The 19,963-nt window shown below is 43.1% G+C and overlaps 2 protein-coding genes across 8 annotated transcripts in view; one reads left to right on the plus strand and one right to left on the minus strand.

Annotated features, from left to right (window-relative positions):
* Positions 1-19,963, plus strand: part of LOC137290580 (large ribosomal subunit protein uL13m-like) — a 421,196-nt gene that overhangs the window by 24,851 nt on the left and 376,382 nt on the right. The gene's annotated exons all lie outside the window — the stretch shown is intronic.
* The window catches only part of LOC137290319 (collagen alpha-1(IX) chain-like), a 158,235-nt gene that overhangs the window by 6,387 nt on the left and 131,885 nt on the right, over positions 1-19,963 (minus strand). For 6 of the 7 annotated variants that reach the window (XM_067821149.1, XM_067821146.1, XM_067821148.1 and 3 more), the window contains 4 exons: positions 7,949-8,020; positions 5,967-6,002; positions 2,006-2,026; positions 720-776 (listed from right to left, as the gene is read on the minus strand). In XM_067821149.1, the coding sequence (XP_067677250.1) occupies positions 720-776; positions 2,006-2,026; positions 5,967-6,002; positions 7,949-8,020 (186 nt within the window). The remainder of the gene's footprint in view (positions 1-719; positions 777-2,005; positions 2,027-5,966; positions 6,003-7,948; positions 8,021-19,963) is intronic. The other variant, XM_067821147.1, reaches the window with a different exon arrangement.

Consider the following 19,963-nt stretch of genomic DNA (forward strand, 5'->3'; position numbering starts at 1 on the left):
AGAATGTTGTGGTGTGGATTTCTCTCATTCAGTGGGTCGGGTTCCCCATAAAGCCGCGACAGGTGGCACTCGGAGCAAGGCAACACATGTACATACTTGATATGTCTAGTAGATATGGCTATGTATAACTTTTAATGGTTTTAACACTTTTGAATAGCTGCCCTCTAGTAGTGTTTGTCTCCGACTGTTCCATAAAAAGGCCAAGTTTACTGCTTGAATAAAAAATTGAAACATAACTAAAAGTCTGAAAGATTTCTTAACAGGGTTACTAAGTAACTTCTACGTATATGAGGAGCTATTGTTACACTGACGTCACAAAGGGTGGAACTTGTGTTATACTAGTGTATGGTAAACTGAACTTGTGTTATTCTGGTGTATGATACATGGAACTTGTGTTATACTGGTTTATGGTACGCGTAACATGTGCCATACTGGTGTATGGCAACAGAACTTGGGTTATACTAATGTATGGTACATGGAACTTGTTATATTCTGGTTTATGGGACGTGGAACTTGTGTTATACTGATGTATGATACACGGTACTTACTGCTTGTGTGGGACTACCACAGGCGTAGATGGACGTTTGGTGGCATTATAACCCTTCCAGTTAAAGTGGTGTAATCTCGAACTTACATCACTGATATATGGTCATCCTCCTCTTGCCACGTACGTTATCGCAAACTGTCACTCACTCGTGTATAACAGTGTGTATACTCACCGAAGGTCCCGGGGGGCCGGTTCCTCCCCCACCAGTGAATCCGTTCGCCACATAGCCCTGGGGGCGAGAAGCCATTTCAAATAAAATGTCAAATTGGAACGTAGACAACAGACACATCTATGTAAATCTTTACTTGAAACATCCTTATGTTGCGACAATATTACACCTGTATTGACGCTGCTGGTAATGGTAGTGAGTCTGGACCACGCAGCCACTGACTGACACCATGACCAACGATCCACTGGGTCGTCGACCACCCGATATAAATGAAGTCGGTTTCCACGACAACTATGACGTACAGGGCTTCAAACCAGAGATCCCCACAAGCGTAAACCACAGTACGTGAATCAGATATTCTTTGTGGAAATATTCATCAATGGAAGTCTGGAGATGGAAATATGAGTTATCTATCCTAGTCAGATGGTACATACGAGTTATATACCTTACTCCAATGACAAGGGAGTTATCGACCTTAGTCACGAGACACATAGAGAAATCTACCCCAGTTATATGATATATCGCAGTTATGGATCCAAGTCGGATAAAATACAGAACCTATGGAATGGTGATTCGCATATTTACCAAACGTACTACTTTGTAATAAAAGACAACATTAAATCGTGTCGTGTATTATTGTTTTGGATAGCAAACACTCAGACTTAAATCCTAAACAATACAAAAAAAGGTGAAAAGCAATAATTGCTAAACCCCATGAGAAGTCAGCGTCTGACAGCAACACAAGAGACATATTTAAACAGACAACCAAAATCTTGATGGCTTGTAATGAGAAACAACAATGTTTTATGTGGCCGACTGCTTGTTGCAAACGCTTGTGAACTGTGTGTGTGGCCATAAGAATTGACTTCACGACAATCCGTTTGGCAACGTTGTTATGAGTAACACCACAAACATGCTACCATGCTTCGACACAGAGATGTAATATGATTTCTTTCTGACCCTGTAGGACGGTATCCTGTCACACACCAGTCAGGTCAAGTTATCGAGTGTTTGTTAATGTTGGATGTTCTGCAGCTTCATACCAAGAGTGTAGTCGAGTTAGATCTACGCCACACGTTAGTCTAGTGGAAACAGGTACATCGCGATAGATCCAGTGGCCGGGTTAGGTGCGTGGACAGAAGTAGTGACAAACCAATGTAACAATGGGACTGTTATCTTAGTGGACTATCGAAAATGGCGTTAGGATGTTAGGAATATAGAAGAGTCGTTTAACAATAATCAAAAGAAATTCGAATTTGCCTTGAGGTAACCATGCTTCCACTACATACCTGGAGTTCTTCGAGATCAATCTGGTCAGTTGAACAAAACGTATTCAGGTTAATCTCGAAATCAACATGAGGACAAATATAACAAGGGTTTGGGGGTATATAGTAAAGAAGAGGGGCGTGTCCCAACTTGGTGGGCTCTCGTGGATGCACTAAGCACCAATGGGAGGCAATGCTCTGTCTTTGGGAGTACAGAGGATGGGGGATGGGCCTGCACAGCGAGTATATGTGGTGGAAAAAGACAAGTACTGGAGGTATAGAGGGTGGATGGTATGTCTGTACTGGAGTATAAAGGGTGAATGGCAGGCCTGGACTGGGGTATAGAGACTGGACGGTAGGAAAATAGAGAGTGGACGGAAGGCCCGTCCTAGAGTATAGAGGGAGTAGAGTAGGATTGTACTGGGTGTGTATAGAGAGAGAATGGTGGGCATGTAATGGAGATATAGAGACTGAATGCTAAGCCTGTACTGAGGGTAATTCAGTCTAAGCCTGTACTGAGGGTATAGATAGTAGATAGTAAGCCCATACTGGGGTATAGATGGTGAATGGCAGGTCTGTACTGGGGTATAGAGGGTGAAAGGTAGCTCTGTACTGGGGATAAAGAGAGTGGATGGTAGGCCTGCACTGGCTATAGCGGATGGATGGTTGGCAGGTAATGGATGTATAGAGAGCGGATAGTGGGCTTGTACGGGGCATTTATCGGGTGGATTGAAGGTCTGCATGGGGGTTATAGACAGTGGATCATAGACCTGTACTGGGGTATAGAGAGTGGATGGTAGGCCTGTACTGGGGTATAGACAGTGGATGGTAGGCCTGAAATGGGGTATAGACAGTGGATGGTAGGCCTTAACTGGGGTATAGAGAGCTCTAGCCCTGTGATGTTTTTAGTCGCCTATATCAACTCTCCTTCGATCAGCATATCATACCAGAAATATGGAAAACGTCTAAAATATTCCCTGTACCAAAGAAAATGACCCCTTCTGTGTTGAATGACTTTAGACCGGTCGTCTTAACGTCTATAGCTATGAAGTGCTTCGAGAGGATCGTGCTAAATATTCTGATGTGTAATGTTGGTCACCTTCTTGACCCTACAGAGCACAGCAGGGTGTCAAAGATGCCAAAGTTGTTATTTTATGTATTTACAAACATTTAAAAATTCCAAAATCTTATGTTAGGCTACTTTTTATCGATTTTTCATCTGGCTTTAACACAATTCAACCTCGCATTTTATTGCAAAAAACCTTTATCTATGAAAGTGAGCAAGAATCTTCTTCTCTGGACTGAACAGTTTCTGATCGACCGACCGCAATTTGTGCACGTGAACCAAGCAGATTTGTCAGCTGTGACTGGGGCACCCCAGGGCTGTGTCATCTCGCCCGTGCTTTTCATTCTCTATACTAATGACTGTGTAAGCCGCAATCCTGATTGTCTGACTGTCAAATTTGCTGATGAAGCGGCTTTAGTTGGCCTGATTAGAGAGACAGAAGCCCACTACAGAAAAGACGTTGATAACTTTGTTCAGTGGTGTGACGATAATTACCTTCAGTTAAATGTTTCGAAAACAAAAGAACTCATCATTGATTTTAGAAGCAAGAAAACTGACATTACTCCTGTTGAAAATAAAAGTGAAAATGTTGAAATTGTTACACAGCACAAATACCTTGGTACTATTATTGACGACAAACTACAATGGGGCCCAAATACTGATTTCATTTTCAAGAAGTGCCAACAGAGATTACATTTTCTGCTTAAATTAAGATCCTTTATACTTAGCCAAAAAGCAATGTTGTTGTTTTATCGTTGTTTTGTTGAGAGTATTTTAACTTTTTCATTTCAGTGTTGGCACGGTTCTCCTAATCTCTAAAGCAAATCTCATCTTAACAAAATTGTTCTTACGGCAACCAAGATTCTGGTATTTCTGTGTCATCTTTACAATCCCTCTTTAATGATCGTGCTGTTAATCTTGCTGAGAGAATTTTATGAGATTCAAGTCACATGTTATTCCAAGAATACAATCTTTTACCTTCAGGCCGGAGGTACCAAATGCCCCGTTTTAAAACTAAAAGAGTTCAAAATTCTTTTATTCCATCAAGTATCCGCATTTTAAATGTCTGTTGACTGTCTGTCTTTGTTATCGTTTTAGGTATCTTAATCTGTATATAGTTATTTATGTAACAATCTCATATGTGTTCACTTTCAAATGTAAAAAGAATTCACCTCGGGGTAATAAAGTATTGTCACTGTCATTGCCATCATTGTCATTGGATGGTAGGCCTCAACTGGGGTATAGACAGTGTGAATGGTAGGCCTGTCCTGGGATATGGTGAGTGGATGATAGGCCTGTCCTGGGATATGGTGAGTGGATGTTAGGCCTATCCTGGGATATGGTGAGTGGATGTTAGGCCTGTCCTGGGATATGGTGAGTGGATGATAGGCCTGAACTGGGGTATAGACAGTGGATGTTAGGCCTGAACTGGGGTATAGACAGTGGATGGCAGGCCTGTACTGGGTTATAGACAGTGGATGGTAGGCCTGAACTGGGGTATAGACAGTGGATGGTAGGCCTGTACTGGGGTATAGACAGTGGATGGTAGGTCTGAAATGGAGTATAGACAGTGTGAATGGTAGGCCTGTCCTGGGATATGGTGAGTGGATGTTAGGCCTGAACTGGAGTATAGACAGTGGATGGCAGGCCTGAACTGGGTTATAGACAGTGGATGGTAGGCCTGAACTGGGGTATAGACAGTGGATGGTAGGCCTGTACTGGGGTATAGACAGTGGATGGCAGGCCTGAATTGGGGTACAGACAGTGGATGGTAGGCCTGAAATGGAGTATAGAGAGTGGATGGTAGGCCTGTAAAGGGGTATAGACAGTGGATGGTAGGCCTGTACTGGGGTATAGACAGTGTGAATGGTAGGCCTGTCCTGGGATATGGTGAGTGGATGATAGGCCTGTCCTGGGATATGGTGAGTGGATGTTAGGCCTATCCTGGGATATGGTGAGTGGATGTTAGGCCTGAACTGGGGTATAGACAGTGGATGTTAGGCCTGAACTGGAGTATAGACAGTGGATGGCAGGCCTGTACTGGGGTATAGACAGTGGATGGTAGGCCTGAACTGGGGTATAGACAGTGGATGGTAGGCCTGTACTGGGGTATAGACAGTGGATGGTAGGCCTGAAATGGAGTATAGAGAGTGGATGGTAGGCCTGTAAAGGGGTATAGACAGTGAATGGTAGGCCTGTACTGGGGTATAGACAGTGGATGGTAGCCCTAAAATGGGGTATAGACAGTGGATGGTAGGCCTGAACTGGGGTGGACGGCGGGTCTGTACTGGGGATATACATATAGAGGGTGAATGGAAGACCTGTACTGGGGATACAGAGGTATAGAGGGTGGATAATAGGCCTGTTCTGGGGATAAAGAGGGTGGATGGTTGGCCTGTAACTGACATACAGAGGGTGGATGGTAGGCCTGTTCTGGGTATAGAGACTGGATGGTAGGTTTGTACTGGGGTATAGGGGGTGGATGGTAGGTTTGTACTGGGGTACAGAGGGTGGATGATAGGCCTGTACTGGGGATATAGAGTGTGGATGGTAGGTTTTGTACTGGGGTATAGAGAGTGGATGGTAGGCCTGTCCTGGGATATTTTGAGTGGATGATATGCCTATACTGAGATACAGAGAGTGGATGATGGCCTGTCCTGGGATATAGAGGGTGGATGGTAGTCCAACAACCCAAGCAGCCACAAAGAAGCACGAGTTGGCAAAATATCAGTGTTCAGTGGCGTTCGATCACTATCATCATTTCTGTTCACATCTTACATACTATTATCCAGCAATGTTTCAGCCAGTTGGATGCAGTTTAGATGCTTCGTACTATGGAGCATCGTTGGTGTTATGACGTTGATGGATTACAAGATTCCTTACCGATGGTAGAGACATCCTAGACACGTCTTAACTTACCGTGTTACCTTTCTCGCCTGGGAGACCAGGATTACCCTGAAACACACGTCAGCAATATGTAACTTTGTACCATTGTAGTAGCGTACAATAGCGTACAAACTTAGTACACCCTCAGTGTGACTACGAAATATCCGATTTTAGTTTGTCAAAGCATCTAATTATATCAGCATTGGTTAACACTCTGTAACATAATTTATATAGTGAAATATCATAGTGTACGTTATGTAAACATCGCACAACAATTGCACTGTAACTGTGAAGAACTGCGCAGAACGCCTATGTTCAGACCTGCGTGGATGACGTTACGTCCCGTGAAGAACTGCGCCGCAATAAGTCAGCTAACATTTCAGTATAGCATACAGTAGTTTCAGGGGGAAAAGTAACCAAGCCATATGAAAGACAAACGTTCGGCTTCACATGTTTAACGACCTAATACGGACTGGTTCAGAATGCGAGTCACCGAGTGTGTCTTGCAGTCAGTGAGCCGATATTTTTAATACGAGCCCGACTTTGAATAGTTATACGTGGTTTTTTTTGGAGCGAAAGATTAGACTTGCCTGAATGAAACTGAATCATTAGCAGAAAAAAGCTGCTTTGTTTGATTATATAACTAAACGGCAAGACGCAGGCGTGCGAAAATGTGAGGTTCCGATTGATCAATGTTGATACATGCTTCTTGGCGTCAATTAAAGATGCCTCCTTCTCCAAGGAGCGAGGCTGTACCAGTTGATAAACCTTCGAGATACACTATAGTAAAGACAACTGTGTCGTGGACAGTATATAGCAGGATGTTACCTTACATATACAGAAATGCATAGGCGGATCCACAGGGGGGATGCAGGGGTGCGCACGGCCCCTATTGAAGTGATCATTGAAATTTGGGTGAAAAATGAAGTGTGCCCATATCCCCACCCTGTTGCCGGAAATCCCCATGACAAGATCCTGTAGTGGGATATCTCCATGACAAAATCCTGTAGTGGGATATCTCCATGACAAGATCCTGTTGCCGGAAATCCCCATGACAAAATCCTGTAGTGGGATATCCCCATGACAAGATCCTGTGGTGGGATATCACCATGACAAAGGCAATGTTCCAGGACATGCAAACGGTTGATGACGTGGTGGATGCTTTGCTTGGTGAGCCCCTGTTCCCGCGGACAACTCCACGTTGACGTTTCAGAAGCAGCACTACACCGTCCTTCAAACGTTAATGACAATATGGCATCAATAACCACCAGTACCCACCATTTCCCACTGCGATGCGTGACCAGATGGCACACCAGGTCTATCAAAAACCAAGGACGGAATTTAAGCTAGTTGTGTTCTTAAGGAGACTGTCACGTGCCGGTCATGTCACAGACGCTCTTAGAATCAGAGTCAGAATTTTAACTTAACTGCAATCCTGTAACTCCCATGGCGGGAGGATGGAATCTGAATGATCGGTCTTGCTTTGCCACGCCCTTCAGTTCTCTACCCCCTGGCCAGAGACCAGCAGGAGCACATCTCAACATACCAATATTAAACATATTACCTAACGTCTAATACCCCAGTGCCACGCCACAGCCAGCCGAACTCTTCACCTGCTGTCTGACGGCCTGTGTGTGTATGTGCAGCTGGCTTTCCAATCCCACGGTGGTGTACCGTGGGGGCTATGCAGTCCAGTGTTGGGGAGGAACGCTACAACAGATGCCCCTGCGTGCACGGGGGATACCTTCTTCACATCCTAATGCTAGCCCCCATCCCGCACATTTGTTCACGAAAAAGGTTCATATTTTTATGTTTTATTAACGCGTCACGACACACGTATTTCAGCGATTTGTCGTTTTGACTCCAGATGTTGCGACTGTTGCGGTTTGCCTTTTTATCTCGATTTTGTAACACACTGTATATGATAAGTAATTCCCACTGTTTGTAGCTGTACATTTAATGCATTGTTCTGTTGCACTCTCACGTCAACAAGTGAGCGAATGTTGGTTACTTACCGGAGGTCCTGGGGGGCCGGGGGGGCCGCTGCCTCCTACTCGTCCCGGGGGGCCAGGCGGTCCTTGGGGGCCCTGAAACAATGAAATATGAGACTTGACACTTATCAATAGGTACATATACATCTGACATGGACCTGGGGATGACTTTCGCGCGTCGTTACCTGTCGGGATACGGTACTTCACGCAGTCTACGGGAGGCTTAAACAAATAACGACTCGAAACACGTACAGAAGATTGTTTTCACAGTTCATTTTCACATCCCAAGACGTTTTCCTCGAGTCTGAACATACAATCAAGGTCTGTCTGGAATGAAATACGACTTAAAAATACTCCTGTCATGGAATAATCCAGACCCATCCATGTATCGACACTGCGATGAATAGTCACTGCTGGAGATACCAGTTATGAAACAAACAGAATTCCAACATTGACACGGAACTTGATTAAAGGTCATAACGACAGGCCAGACGCCGTTGTTTTTATCCCTACAACGCATGACAGAATGCCAGTAACTGTTTAAAGGTAAGAGTCCTTAAGTATACAATTGCTCTTCCTGTTCATTCAACCAACCGTATATGTTGTCAGTACACCAGTCTTTGCCTCTTCCGCCACATGCGAGCGGTCGTAATACCAACATTCTGGAACTGTGCATCACTCAACATGTCCATGCTGATCAGATTATAAATCCTCAATTGCGCGAACATTGCGTAAACACACAGTTGTCACACATTGACATAATCTTCCGCCACAAATTATGAATTCAGATTTAAACAGTTATGAAAGCGAAGGCCGTAGTTTAAGATGAAGCTAAATGTTAACAAAAACATGACTAGTCAACCTCTCTTGGGATCCTGCTCTGTCGCACAAATATTTATAGAGCTCACTTTGACCTTGACAAGAATTTCATGCTGTATGAAATAGGCTAAAATAGTTTTTAATAAATTATCATAAGAAAATAGCATAATAGATAAGTCTTTAAGTCTATGAAAAGTATTCAGTAATATCTTGAGATATCGTGCTGACACTCTTACCAAGTTGAAAGCTTCAAAGTGTCACCGTGACATTGAAAATTTAGTGAAGGTCACCTCAATCTACTGGGTCCTGCGCCTTCTCTAGATGAAACTTGGTGTCAAATATGAAGAAAATCCATTTCTTGAGATATCTTGCTGTCAAGGTATAACGTTAAAGTCCCCTTGTTACCTTGAAAGTAAGGTCAAGGTCAACTGAGACCTTTCGCATACCGTGATGCACCCAGCTACTAAGTATGAAAAGAATCTAGTCAACAGTGCTTAAGATGTTAAGAACTTATGAACCATATACTGTAATCTACGATTCGCACTAAACCGTGGTGATAGATTTGGAAGTATTTCCCGACTTATTGGCTACTCAGCTAAGGTTGGTGCTGACAGTGCCTCCAGCTGCAGGTCTTTCTAAGTGTGGCACCAGTAAGTGTCCTTCTGTTTCCATGGTTTCACGAAGACAGGAACATGTTCTCCCTCTCTTAATTTGAAGCGTGAGTCTGAGCCCCCAAACGCGTTGCTATGCTGTAATGAGGAGATTAATTTAGACGTGCTTTAATACCGAAGTTCTATCCAAATTTCCCTAAATGTCAGTAATGCGTATTAATAACGTTCCCCCATAGCATTTTGCCTGTTTCAGTCTAGCTTCCAGTATTCTGTAGGTTCTATTTGCACAGCTCTTCCAGCTTCTAAAGTGAGTCTCCGGTGTGTTTCCTGGATGCCGGTTTTAACGGCTCGTTTATACTTCTAGTCAGCGTGGTAAAACGTCAGTGTGTTCCTTACGTATGTGAGTTATCTGGAGGTGGAGTTGGCCGACATTTAGTCCCAGAAATATAACTACCGTTTTTGGACAATGACAATGATTGGTGTTTGAGAAACAGAGAATACTAAACGATGTCTTGTGTAATTTCATATTTATGAAACGAGTAAATGGTATTGGTATCTAAGGAGCTAAAGCGACTTACATACCAATATCATTCACTCGTTCCGTTAAGTATGGTATTACATTGGACATAGTTTAGTGTTTTAGTTATTACTATCCCAACGTTAGTACGATAATATTGAACAAAGTACTGCTTTCTTTCGCAAGAATGTAACGAGTGTGATGACTCTCAGCTTTCTACGAGTGAAGCAAGGTCTAATACTACTGTGACAGATATATTAGCATTGTGACGTCATAACTGTAAACCACTTTGACGTCATCCGTACGGCATCATTCGACGTTATTACAATACTTGTAATAACCTTGTAAAAATGCTAAACACTGATACCGTCAACGGATGAGTACTAAAAGGCAATTTGAGTGAGTGAGTTTAGTTTTACGCCGCACTCAGCAATATTCCAGCTATATGGCGGCGATCTGTAAATAATCGAGTCTGGACCAGACAATCCAGTGATCAACAACATGAGCATCAATCTGCGCAATTGGGAACCGATGACATGTATCAACCAAGTCAGCGAGCCTGACCACCCGATCCCGTTAGTCGCCTCTTACGACAAGCTGAGTCGCCTTTTATGGCAAGCATGGGTTGCTGAAGGCCTGTTCTACCCGGGGACCTTCACGGGTTAAAGGCAATTTAAACTTATCAACTTTTCAAATCGTTGTCGACATTATTAACATAGTCTTGAGTGTATGTGAGCAAGTCTGACAGCCCACTGGGCGGTATTCACGAGCAGGTTGGATGTGTTTGCTGTTGCTGCCACTGCCCAATCTCGTGACACATCAAGTGTTGCCCCTTGGATGTGTGAGTTGTCGGGAATGTCTGCTGACCGAACAAGTTGCTTTGAACACGCAGGACCTGCTGACAGGTATATTACTAAACATGATCCTCCCAGATAGGGGCATATTTTTGGAGAACTGCACTGGAGTACCCGGCTCCAATATCACGGCGGGTCAGTAGGGGGCTATTGCAAACACAAGCGGACAAGATGGAAACATAAGCGGACACCTGAACGAACCCTGTAACATCACGATACAACATCGGGAATGTAACAAAAAGTGGGACTGTAGCCAAGGGTGGAAATGTAAATGGCCTGCATTAACCCCCTGGATGCCACAGGGACATATATGTCCCTCCTCTTCACCCCTCACTTTGAAGTCGAATAAAATTCTAAATATACCACGCATATATAAATACTTCACAGTTTTGAATTCTGCGGAAAATTCCCAGTTTCTTGATACCATCCACTATTATCTCAGACCAAGCGAAAGTGCTTAAAATCGCCTTTCAAAATAGGCTTCTTCGTAAATGTCGCCATTTTTCAAACTGTACAAAATCGAGATTCACAGCGTTATTTGCAGTATGTTTTGAAATGTGAAAATCGGATAATTACTGGGAGTAATGAATTTCAAAAATAGCATATTAATGATCACTGATATCACGTTTTCATGTAACCCTGAATGATAATTCTGAAACGTCACCGATGTACCCAGAATCGGTTGGGATGTTTTCGAAAATACACTTACACGAACGCCGAAGTGCGCTTTCCGCCATATTGGATAGTGTTTACAAAATCACGTTTCGAGAAGGCCGGTATTGAGAAGCCCATTACATCATGTATACTTCATAGTTAGCTGCGACAAATGCATCATTGAATTCCCCATATATCTTAGAATCAAATTACAAATGGTCTTTGTCACCAATGCCAACTGTCTAGACAAAACGAAACGAAATATACTTTGTATGAAAACGAACGAAAGACAGCGCTTGACTGAAATGTAAACAAAGAAAAAATCCAATTTTACAGTGCGTAGCATTTTCGGAAATTTCCTAACATCCAGCCGTCTAATCATTGCTTACAATAGCTCAATACGCTTAGTATATTCAGGGGAAGAGTATCGTGGCAAAAAATAGCAAATTGAAAATAGATACAATGAAATAATTTGGTAATTCATAAGAAACTGTCAAACTTTTAGTGCAGCGTGACGCCATGACTGACGCAAAATCACGCAGAACGACAACGGTACTTATCGGCATTTCTGGCTTCTTCCGTCATTTACAATGTAAACGATAAGAACATATCACAATACACAGATAGTTAAAATAATTCTGATTACTTACATCTCACATTTATATACAAAAGATCCCTGAATCAAGCAAAATGTCGTCGCAAAATCCTGTGTACCCTTCTCAGCGAAGCCGCCATTTTGAAAGAAATCGGTCATCGGTAGTGATGTCATACGTCAACATTGTTGCACATATTAGGCAATTTCTTTGAGGTGAAGGTCGGTTGAACAAGAGTAAACACAATGCCCATACCATTCCGATTGCACTTTTAGTATTGTGATGTATATTTTGCGCATCGTTCAGATATTTTTTCATGAAACTGATTTCAGTATCTACGTATATCCATGTTCAACACCATATCATGTGTGGATATAAGGTATCCGTTTTTATTCTTTGAAAGCTTTTGATTGTTTGAATAATATTTACATGGGAAACTGTCTAAGTAAGTGTATTATACCACATTTTAAGCCTCTACACAAGTGTTGGAAGATCACACGTAGCCATTACTGCAACATGTGCTTTAGTTCCCGTGATGTGCAATATTCAGTACGTTGGGACAAATATTGCAGTTTCATATCAACAGGTTAAAAAACAACGATTTAATTCCAACTTAGAAGTAAAACGGATAATATTAATGAAAATGATTTGTACATTTTATGAAATGTAGGGGCACACATACTACTATTTAAAGGAATTGTCTTGTTCATTGTATTGGTTCGTGTCGTTTTTATAGACAAAACTATTATCAATATTAATTGACCAGGTGCGAGTTTGTCAAAACGTTTCATGATTCATTATCATTGTTTTTCGATAATAAAGTCAATTCAAGTGCGATTAAAATATATCTGATGGCAGAATGTCTAACTCAAACAATATTTATACGGAAATTATTAAAAATATATACATCAGGTCAAGTCTTAATTTGGACAAGCATTACGTCCATTTTCTAATACTTCTTTACTGAAACATCGACCTCTTTGTACCTTTCATTGCATACTTATGAAGGGAATTGATTTCGTAATCATGAGAAGAAAAGTCTTTTTCCTAAATGAATACTCAATGAATATTCAGGTGTTGTGAAATTTTCATTTATGCTAAATTGATGCTAGGCAGGTGCGCGTGTTGCTCACAATAAGATATGTAGTAAAACCGTGTAATTGTTGATATATTCAGGACACTATTTCAGTGATAATACCATTCATTTTATATTTTGGCTGAAAAGTGTTGAATTCTGACACCGAAGCCGAAATCTTTTACACATTGAGTGGAAATTAGGTTAGATATATACTAATCAGCAACCAGAGTAGTCTTTTTCCGACGTCACAAAATGCACAAAACATGCTGTGACGTCAACTAAAATGTCGCATTATTTTCAGTTATTTCAATACGTTTGAAAATGTGGCTTTTACTCCGTTAATAATGATGGAAAATTAATAAAAATACATATACACAAACAGGAGAATATGGGAATCTAAGAACTAAAATATATATCGGATAAGGACATCCAAATCGCTATTGCCTGATTTTTGATGTAGTACACTTGCATCTTTTCTTACAAATTGTGAAACTACCAAAAGGTATCCTCTCACATTGGGGAAATTTGTGTTGGAATAGTTTGGTTTTCTTCGCTCACACTTTCCGTAAAGATGCCAAATTAAAAAAATCGTAGCAGAGTGCTTTTATTGGTGCACGACTAAAAACTGAGAAATTTACTGTTTTTGAACACACACAAAAGTTTTGGACAACTTTTAGCAGTGTCTATTTCTCAAACCCCTGAGGTAGCCGCAATTATATTTATACCAACGGATAGGAAATCAAATATCCTACATGTCTGTGCAATTTCATAGCCGTACGCAGATCCAGGACCACGCGAGCGCAAATCTCGCACAACGTTCACTTTTCAAACTTTATGAAAATGTGCGCCTGAAAAAAAACCTCGGCATCCAAGGGGTTAAGCCAGGAATGAAACCAAGAGTGGGAATGTAACCTATCAGCACCCAAAAAGACACGTGACGTCAGCCGTAATAAGCTGTCACTCAAACTTCTTTCCCAACTGTACATTTCTACGAATGGTCATGGGGGGGGGGGGGGGGCATGAGGTTGTGGCGAACACCCTTGAGGTCTGACATGACAGATGGGACGTCACAGGCGTAACTTATGTGAGACATATCTGCTGAACAAAAGACAGCCGCCATGTATGATCAGGAACGGTTTGGAAGCAGCAAGCATTTGCTCTTTCGGGCACTGTGAGGTGTTCAGTTAAGGCGCCATCTGGTCGTTTGGACACTGTGAGGTGTTCAGTTAAGGCGCCATCTGGTCGTTTGGACACTTTGAGGTGGACATAAAGTTGCCATCTGGTCGTTGGGACACTGACGTGCTCGACATCTGGTCGTTTGGACTCTGTGAGGTGTTCCATAAAATCGCCATCCTATCGTTGGGACACTGACGTGCTCGACATCCTATCGTTGGGACACCGTGAGGTATCTCATAAAGTCGCCATCTGGTCGTATGTAGACATGAGACGTTGGCAGAAAGAGGCATCTGGACGTTCAGTACACCTTATCATCAAGACGCGACAAAACATGGGCAGCATTTTTTATGCAGCGTCTATTGTGTGCCCACCGCGGGGTCTATCTGGTATGTCGGTCAAGCCACCCTCCCACGGTGTTCGAGCTCTCTGAGAAGCCTTGTGCCTTGACAACATACTACAGGCCACATCAAGCTGATCAGACAGAACTGTTACCTCTCAAAACACCCCTGACGCTACTGTAGGACGACAACTGTCAGTCAACACCTGTCGCTGATGTACCCTTAAGAATATCATTCGATAATTGACGTTATTGTACATTTCATAATGCACTTCTACACCTGATACTATTATACCCTTAAGCATGTCATTCTACGCCTAATAGTATTGTACTCTCAAGAGTATTGTTCTACACCTGGCACTATTGTACCCTTGAGAATGTCAGTCTGCACCTGGCACTATTGTACCCTTGAGAATGTCAGTCTGCACCTGGCACTATTGTACCCTTGAGAATGTCAGTCTGCACCTGGCACTATTGTACCCTTGAGAATGTCAGTCTGCATCTGGCACTATTGTACCCTTGAGAATGTCAGTCTGCACCTGGCACTATTGTACCCTTGAGAATGTCAGTCTCCACCTGGCACTATTGTACCCTTGAGAACGTCAGTCTGCACCTGGCACTATTGTACCCTTGAGAATGTCAGTCTGCACCTGGCACTATTGTACCCTTGAGAATGTCAGTCTGCACCTGGCGCTATTGTACCCTTGAGAATGTCAGTCTGCACCTGGCACTATTGTACCCTTGAGAATGTCAGTCTACACCTGGCACTATTGTACCCTTGAGAATGTCAGTTTGCATCTGGCACTATTGTACCCTTGAGAATGTCAGTCTGCACCTGGCACTATTGTACCCTTGAGAATGTCAGTCTGCACCTGGCTAATGTCACTGAACTGATGCTATCCCATCCCATCGACTGTTAGAGAAATCTCCGTACGCCGTTATACCACGACAACTGTCAGTCATTACTTGACGCTTGTGTATGTACCATGAGATAACTACAGAAGGCCAATGTTGTGACATTACAGCGGAAATGACGCACGTTGCACTCTGTCCCTCCTCACTCACTCACTCAGTACCGAGAACAGCAGGGTCACTGACCTGTTGGAGACTGAAGTGATCCAAGCGCATCGAGGAATGCAGAACTACAACTTGACCAGTCACTACAGACATGAAGACTCGAATATCTGGATATAACATCTTGAGAAACTATCGACGCTTGTCTGTCTGCTGGAGAGACCCTCCAAGCACCGCGCGAATCTGTGAAGTTCGCTGTAGCATGTATGCTACACACCATCTTGTGACAGGTAAATAAGTGGTTATATTTTAATGAAAGCGTGTATGTTTTAGTTAAGACGTGAAAGTCGGTGCTTGTACAGAAATGAAGACATGACACTGACAAGGCGCGATGCTCGATATGGTATGCAGACATTCCAATCGCTCTCAGAACTCGGCCTGTTCATAGAGTTTCGTCCATGTTTGTTTATATATAAACCTAAACCCTGGTGTCACGATTTTACGAACATTCGGTGTTTGTAAGAATGTGCAAGTCACAGGGATTTCATCCGGTGTTTGTAAGAATGTGCAAATCACAGGGATTTCATCCGGTGTTTGTAAGAATGTGCAAATCACAGGGATTTCATCCGGTGTTTGTAAGAATGTGCAAGTCGCAAGGTTTTAATTCGGTGTTTGTAAGAATGCACATGCCGCACAACACCCGGCGTTTATATGAATGTAAAACTCGCAGCGTTTCACAACATTTCTAAAATGCTTATCAACAACTGACAAAATTAAACATACATGTTCTGCAATACACATCAACACACTTAGCTACTGACCATATCTTTACGTAGCTGTTCACGTGCATGTTTACACATGCGCTACGTATACATCTTGAACACCCGTAAACATGTCAATCCTGAACACCCGTATACATGTCAATCATGTACACTCGCATACATGTCAACCATGAGCCCCTACCTATCTGTATGTACTAAACACCTTCAATATATATCCTGAACACCTTTTCTGATATAAACTAAATATGTATGCTGAACATCTGGTTCAATATAGTCCGTAAACTCTTTCTATATTGCACACCGTCTCTCTCTCTCTCTCTTTCTCTCTCACACACACAAACGCACTCATGCGCGCACACATTATTTGTAATTATTTCCTTTATACAGGCCTTGAACGCCTGTTTGTATATACATCTGTACACCTGTATTCGTAACACCTCGAACATCTTGACATAGAAGCACTTGTGTGTTCATCCCAGTGCTGACACAGTTGGAAGCTCGACAGCACCAGTCTCGCCGGTGACCCGCTAAACCCGATCTCATTCACAGAAGCGTCTGCGAGTAGATTCAGTGAACAGTTACTCCAACAGATGCACAGACTCTAGCATATATCAGCATGCAGGCCTCACGGCGTCTCGCATTCGGCGCCGAGTAAGGATATACAATTTTCCGAACAAGTAATTCTTTACTACCTGTTTGAGGGAACGCTATCATTACATTAGGAAATATATGTATGACAATTAACACCTCTTTGGAATAGTTTAATCACTGGTATAAACTGCGTCACGTGTTTGCACCGCCGTCTATTTAAGCAGCGAAGCACATAAATACCTCGTGGATGCCCCAGCAGCCGGGTAACGGAACCACCGTTACGGGCCATATACTTCAACTCCTCTTACAAATAACACATTAGGAAGAATCGCGTATGTTCTGGTGATCTCCGTGCCACAGTCCCGTTACACCTCTCTGAGAAGCCGTTACCGTGGATAACACACCTTACGTTCTCGGCATATATGTTGGAGTCACGCTAGGATCGGTGTCGTCACACTGTATTCACTCACCCACTCCAACAGATTCATATATATCATACAAACTGACTGTCTTTACCTTCATTTCCCTCGTGTCATCCGGGTCATTGCTGGTGTAGAGGTTAAAGCGGCGTAAAACCATACTCAATCTATCACCTTAAACTCTGTTGCAGATCATGTTCTATAATGCTACAGCATATAATGAACATTAAATTTCCATGGGAACCTGCCTGAAGGGATACTGTGCCACGATGTGATGACCATACATACAAGTGAGACCTCAGTGGCGTACGTCCGTCACTTTATTGCCACCACCACCAACAACCCAGAAGGCTTTGGGTGAAAGTCCATACAGCTGTCGTAGAAAACTCAGTATGATAAGACTTGAATATGAGATATGTTCATGTCATCTTTTCACAGAAAATATTTCAATTTCATGTTTCAATGTTTAGAACTTAAACAATATGCAAACTGTTTAACAGTCAACATGTGCATAGTTTGACTTGATGGCATGCTAAGTAGCTCAGATATCCAACCTCTGCTACACTCCAAGACAACGGATCTCTTCATGCAAGCTGAACAACGCCGGTAGATGCTATATGACAAACACCCAAAGCTTTCGTCCCAACAACAGTTCCCTATAGCAGGAGAGCATATACTCGAACTACATTTCCGTAACAGGAGATATTATGCAATATTAACAAGTCAGTGGGCAACAGGATGTGGTGGCGGTTGGAGGTGGCTGGTGTCAAGGGGACACTGTGCTGTACACGGGATCACAGGCATCGCTATGGGCAGAGGACGGGGATACACAAGACACTAGTCAAAATGGAGGTATAAAGGACGATAGAGAGAAAGGAGATACACTAGGCGCTATTGTTTAGGTACAGCAGAAGCTAGTCGGATGAATACAGGTTCAGTAGACGCTAGTCAGAAGAATGGAGGTACAGTAGACACTAGTCAGAAGAACGGAGGTACAGTAGACACTAAATTGAATAGATGTACAGTAGACGCTAGTCAGAAGCATGGAGATACAGTAGACGCTAATCAGAAGCATGGGGATACAGTAGACGGTAGTGAAAAGAATGGAGGTACAGTAGACGCTAGTGAAAAGAATGGAAGTACAGTAGACGCTAGTCAGAAGAATGGAGGTACAATAGACGCTAGTCAGAAGAATGGAGGTACAGTAGACGCTAGTCAGAAGGACGGAGGTACAGTAGACGCTAGTCAGAAGCATGGAGATACAGTAGACGCTAGTCAGAAGGACGGAGGTACAGTTGACGCTAGTCAGAAGAATGGAGGTACAGTAGACGCTAGTCAGAAGCATGGAGGTACAGTAGACGCCAGGCAAAAGAATGGAGATACGGTAGACGCTAATCAAAAGAATGGAGGTACAATAGATGCTAGTCAGAAGAATGGAGGTACGTAGACGCTAGTCAGATGAATGGAGGTAAGTAGACGCTAGTCAGTTGAATGGAAGTACAGTAGACGCTAGTCAGATGAAAGGAGATACAGCAGACGTTAGTCAAAAGAATGGAGGTACAGTAGACGCTAGTCAGAAGCATGGAGGTACAGTAGACGCTAGTCAGATGAATGGAGATACAGTAGACACTAGACTGAATACAGTAGACGTTAGACAGAATGGAGGTGCAGTAGCCGCTAGTCAGAATGGGGGCACACTAGACGCTGGTCAGTATGGCGGTATACGAGATGCTAGTCAGAATGAAGACATAGTAGCGGCTACTCCAAAATGGAGGTACAGTAGACGCTAGTCAGAAGAATTGAGATACAGTAGACGCTAGTCAGAAGGACGGAGGTACAGTAGACGCTAGTCAGAAGGACGGAGGTACAGTAGACGCTAGTCAGAACAATTGAGATACAGTAGACGCTAGTCAGAAGGACGGAGGTACAGTAGACGCTAGTCAGAAGGACGGAGGTACAGTAGACGCTAGTCAGAAGAATTAAGATACAGTAGACGCTAGTCAGAAGGACGGAGGTACAGTAGACGCTAGTCAGAAGAATTGAGATACAGTAGACGCTAGTCAGAAGGACGTAGGTACAGTAGACGCTAGTCAGAAGAATTGAGATACAGTAGACGCTAGTCAGAAGGACGGAGGTACAGTAGACGCTAGTCAGAAGGACGGAGGTACAGTAGACGCTAGTCAGAAGCATGGAGATACAGTAGACGCTAGTCAGAAGGACGGAGGTACAGTAGACGCTAGTCAGAAGGACGGAGGTACAGTAGACGCTAGTCAGAAGGACGGAGGTACAGTAGACGCTAGTCAGAAGGACGGAGGTACAGTAGACGCTAGTCAGAAGAATTGAGATACAGTAGACGCTAGTCAGAAGAATTAAGATACAGTAGACGCTAGTCAGAAGGACGGAGGTACAGTAGACGCTAGTCAGAAGGACGGAGGTACAGTAGACGCTAGTCAGAAGAATTGAGATACAGTAGACGCTAGTCAGAAGGACGGAGGTACAGTAGACGCTAGTCAGAAGAACGGAGGTACAGTAGACGCTAGTCAGAAGGACGGAGGTACAGTAGACGCTAGTCAGAAGAATTGAGATACAGTAGA

The sequence above is a fragment of the Haliotis asinina genome, chromosome 7 (genome assembly GCF_037392515.1).
Source record: "Haliotis asinina isolate JCU_RB_2024 chromosome 7, JCU_Hal_asi_v2, whole genome shotgun sequence".
Classification (NCBI taxonomy): domain Eukaryota; kingdom Metazoa; phylum Mollusca; class Gastropoda; order Lepetellida; family Haliotidae; genus Haliotis; species Haliotis asinina.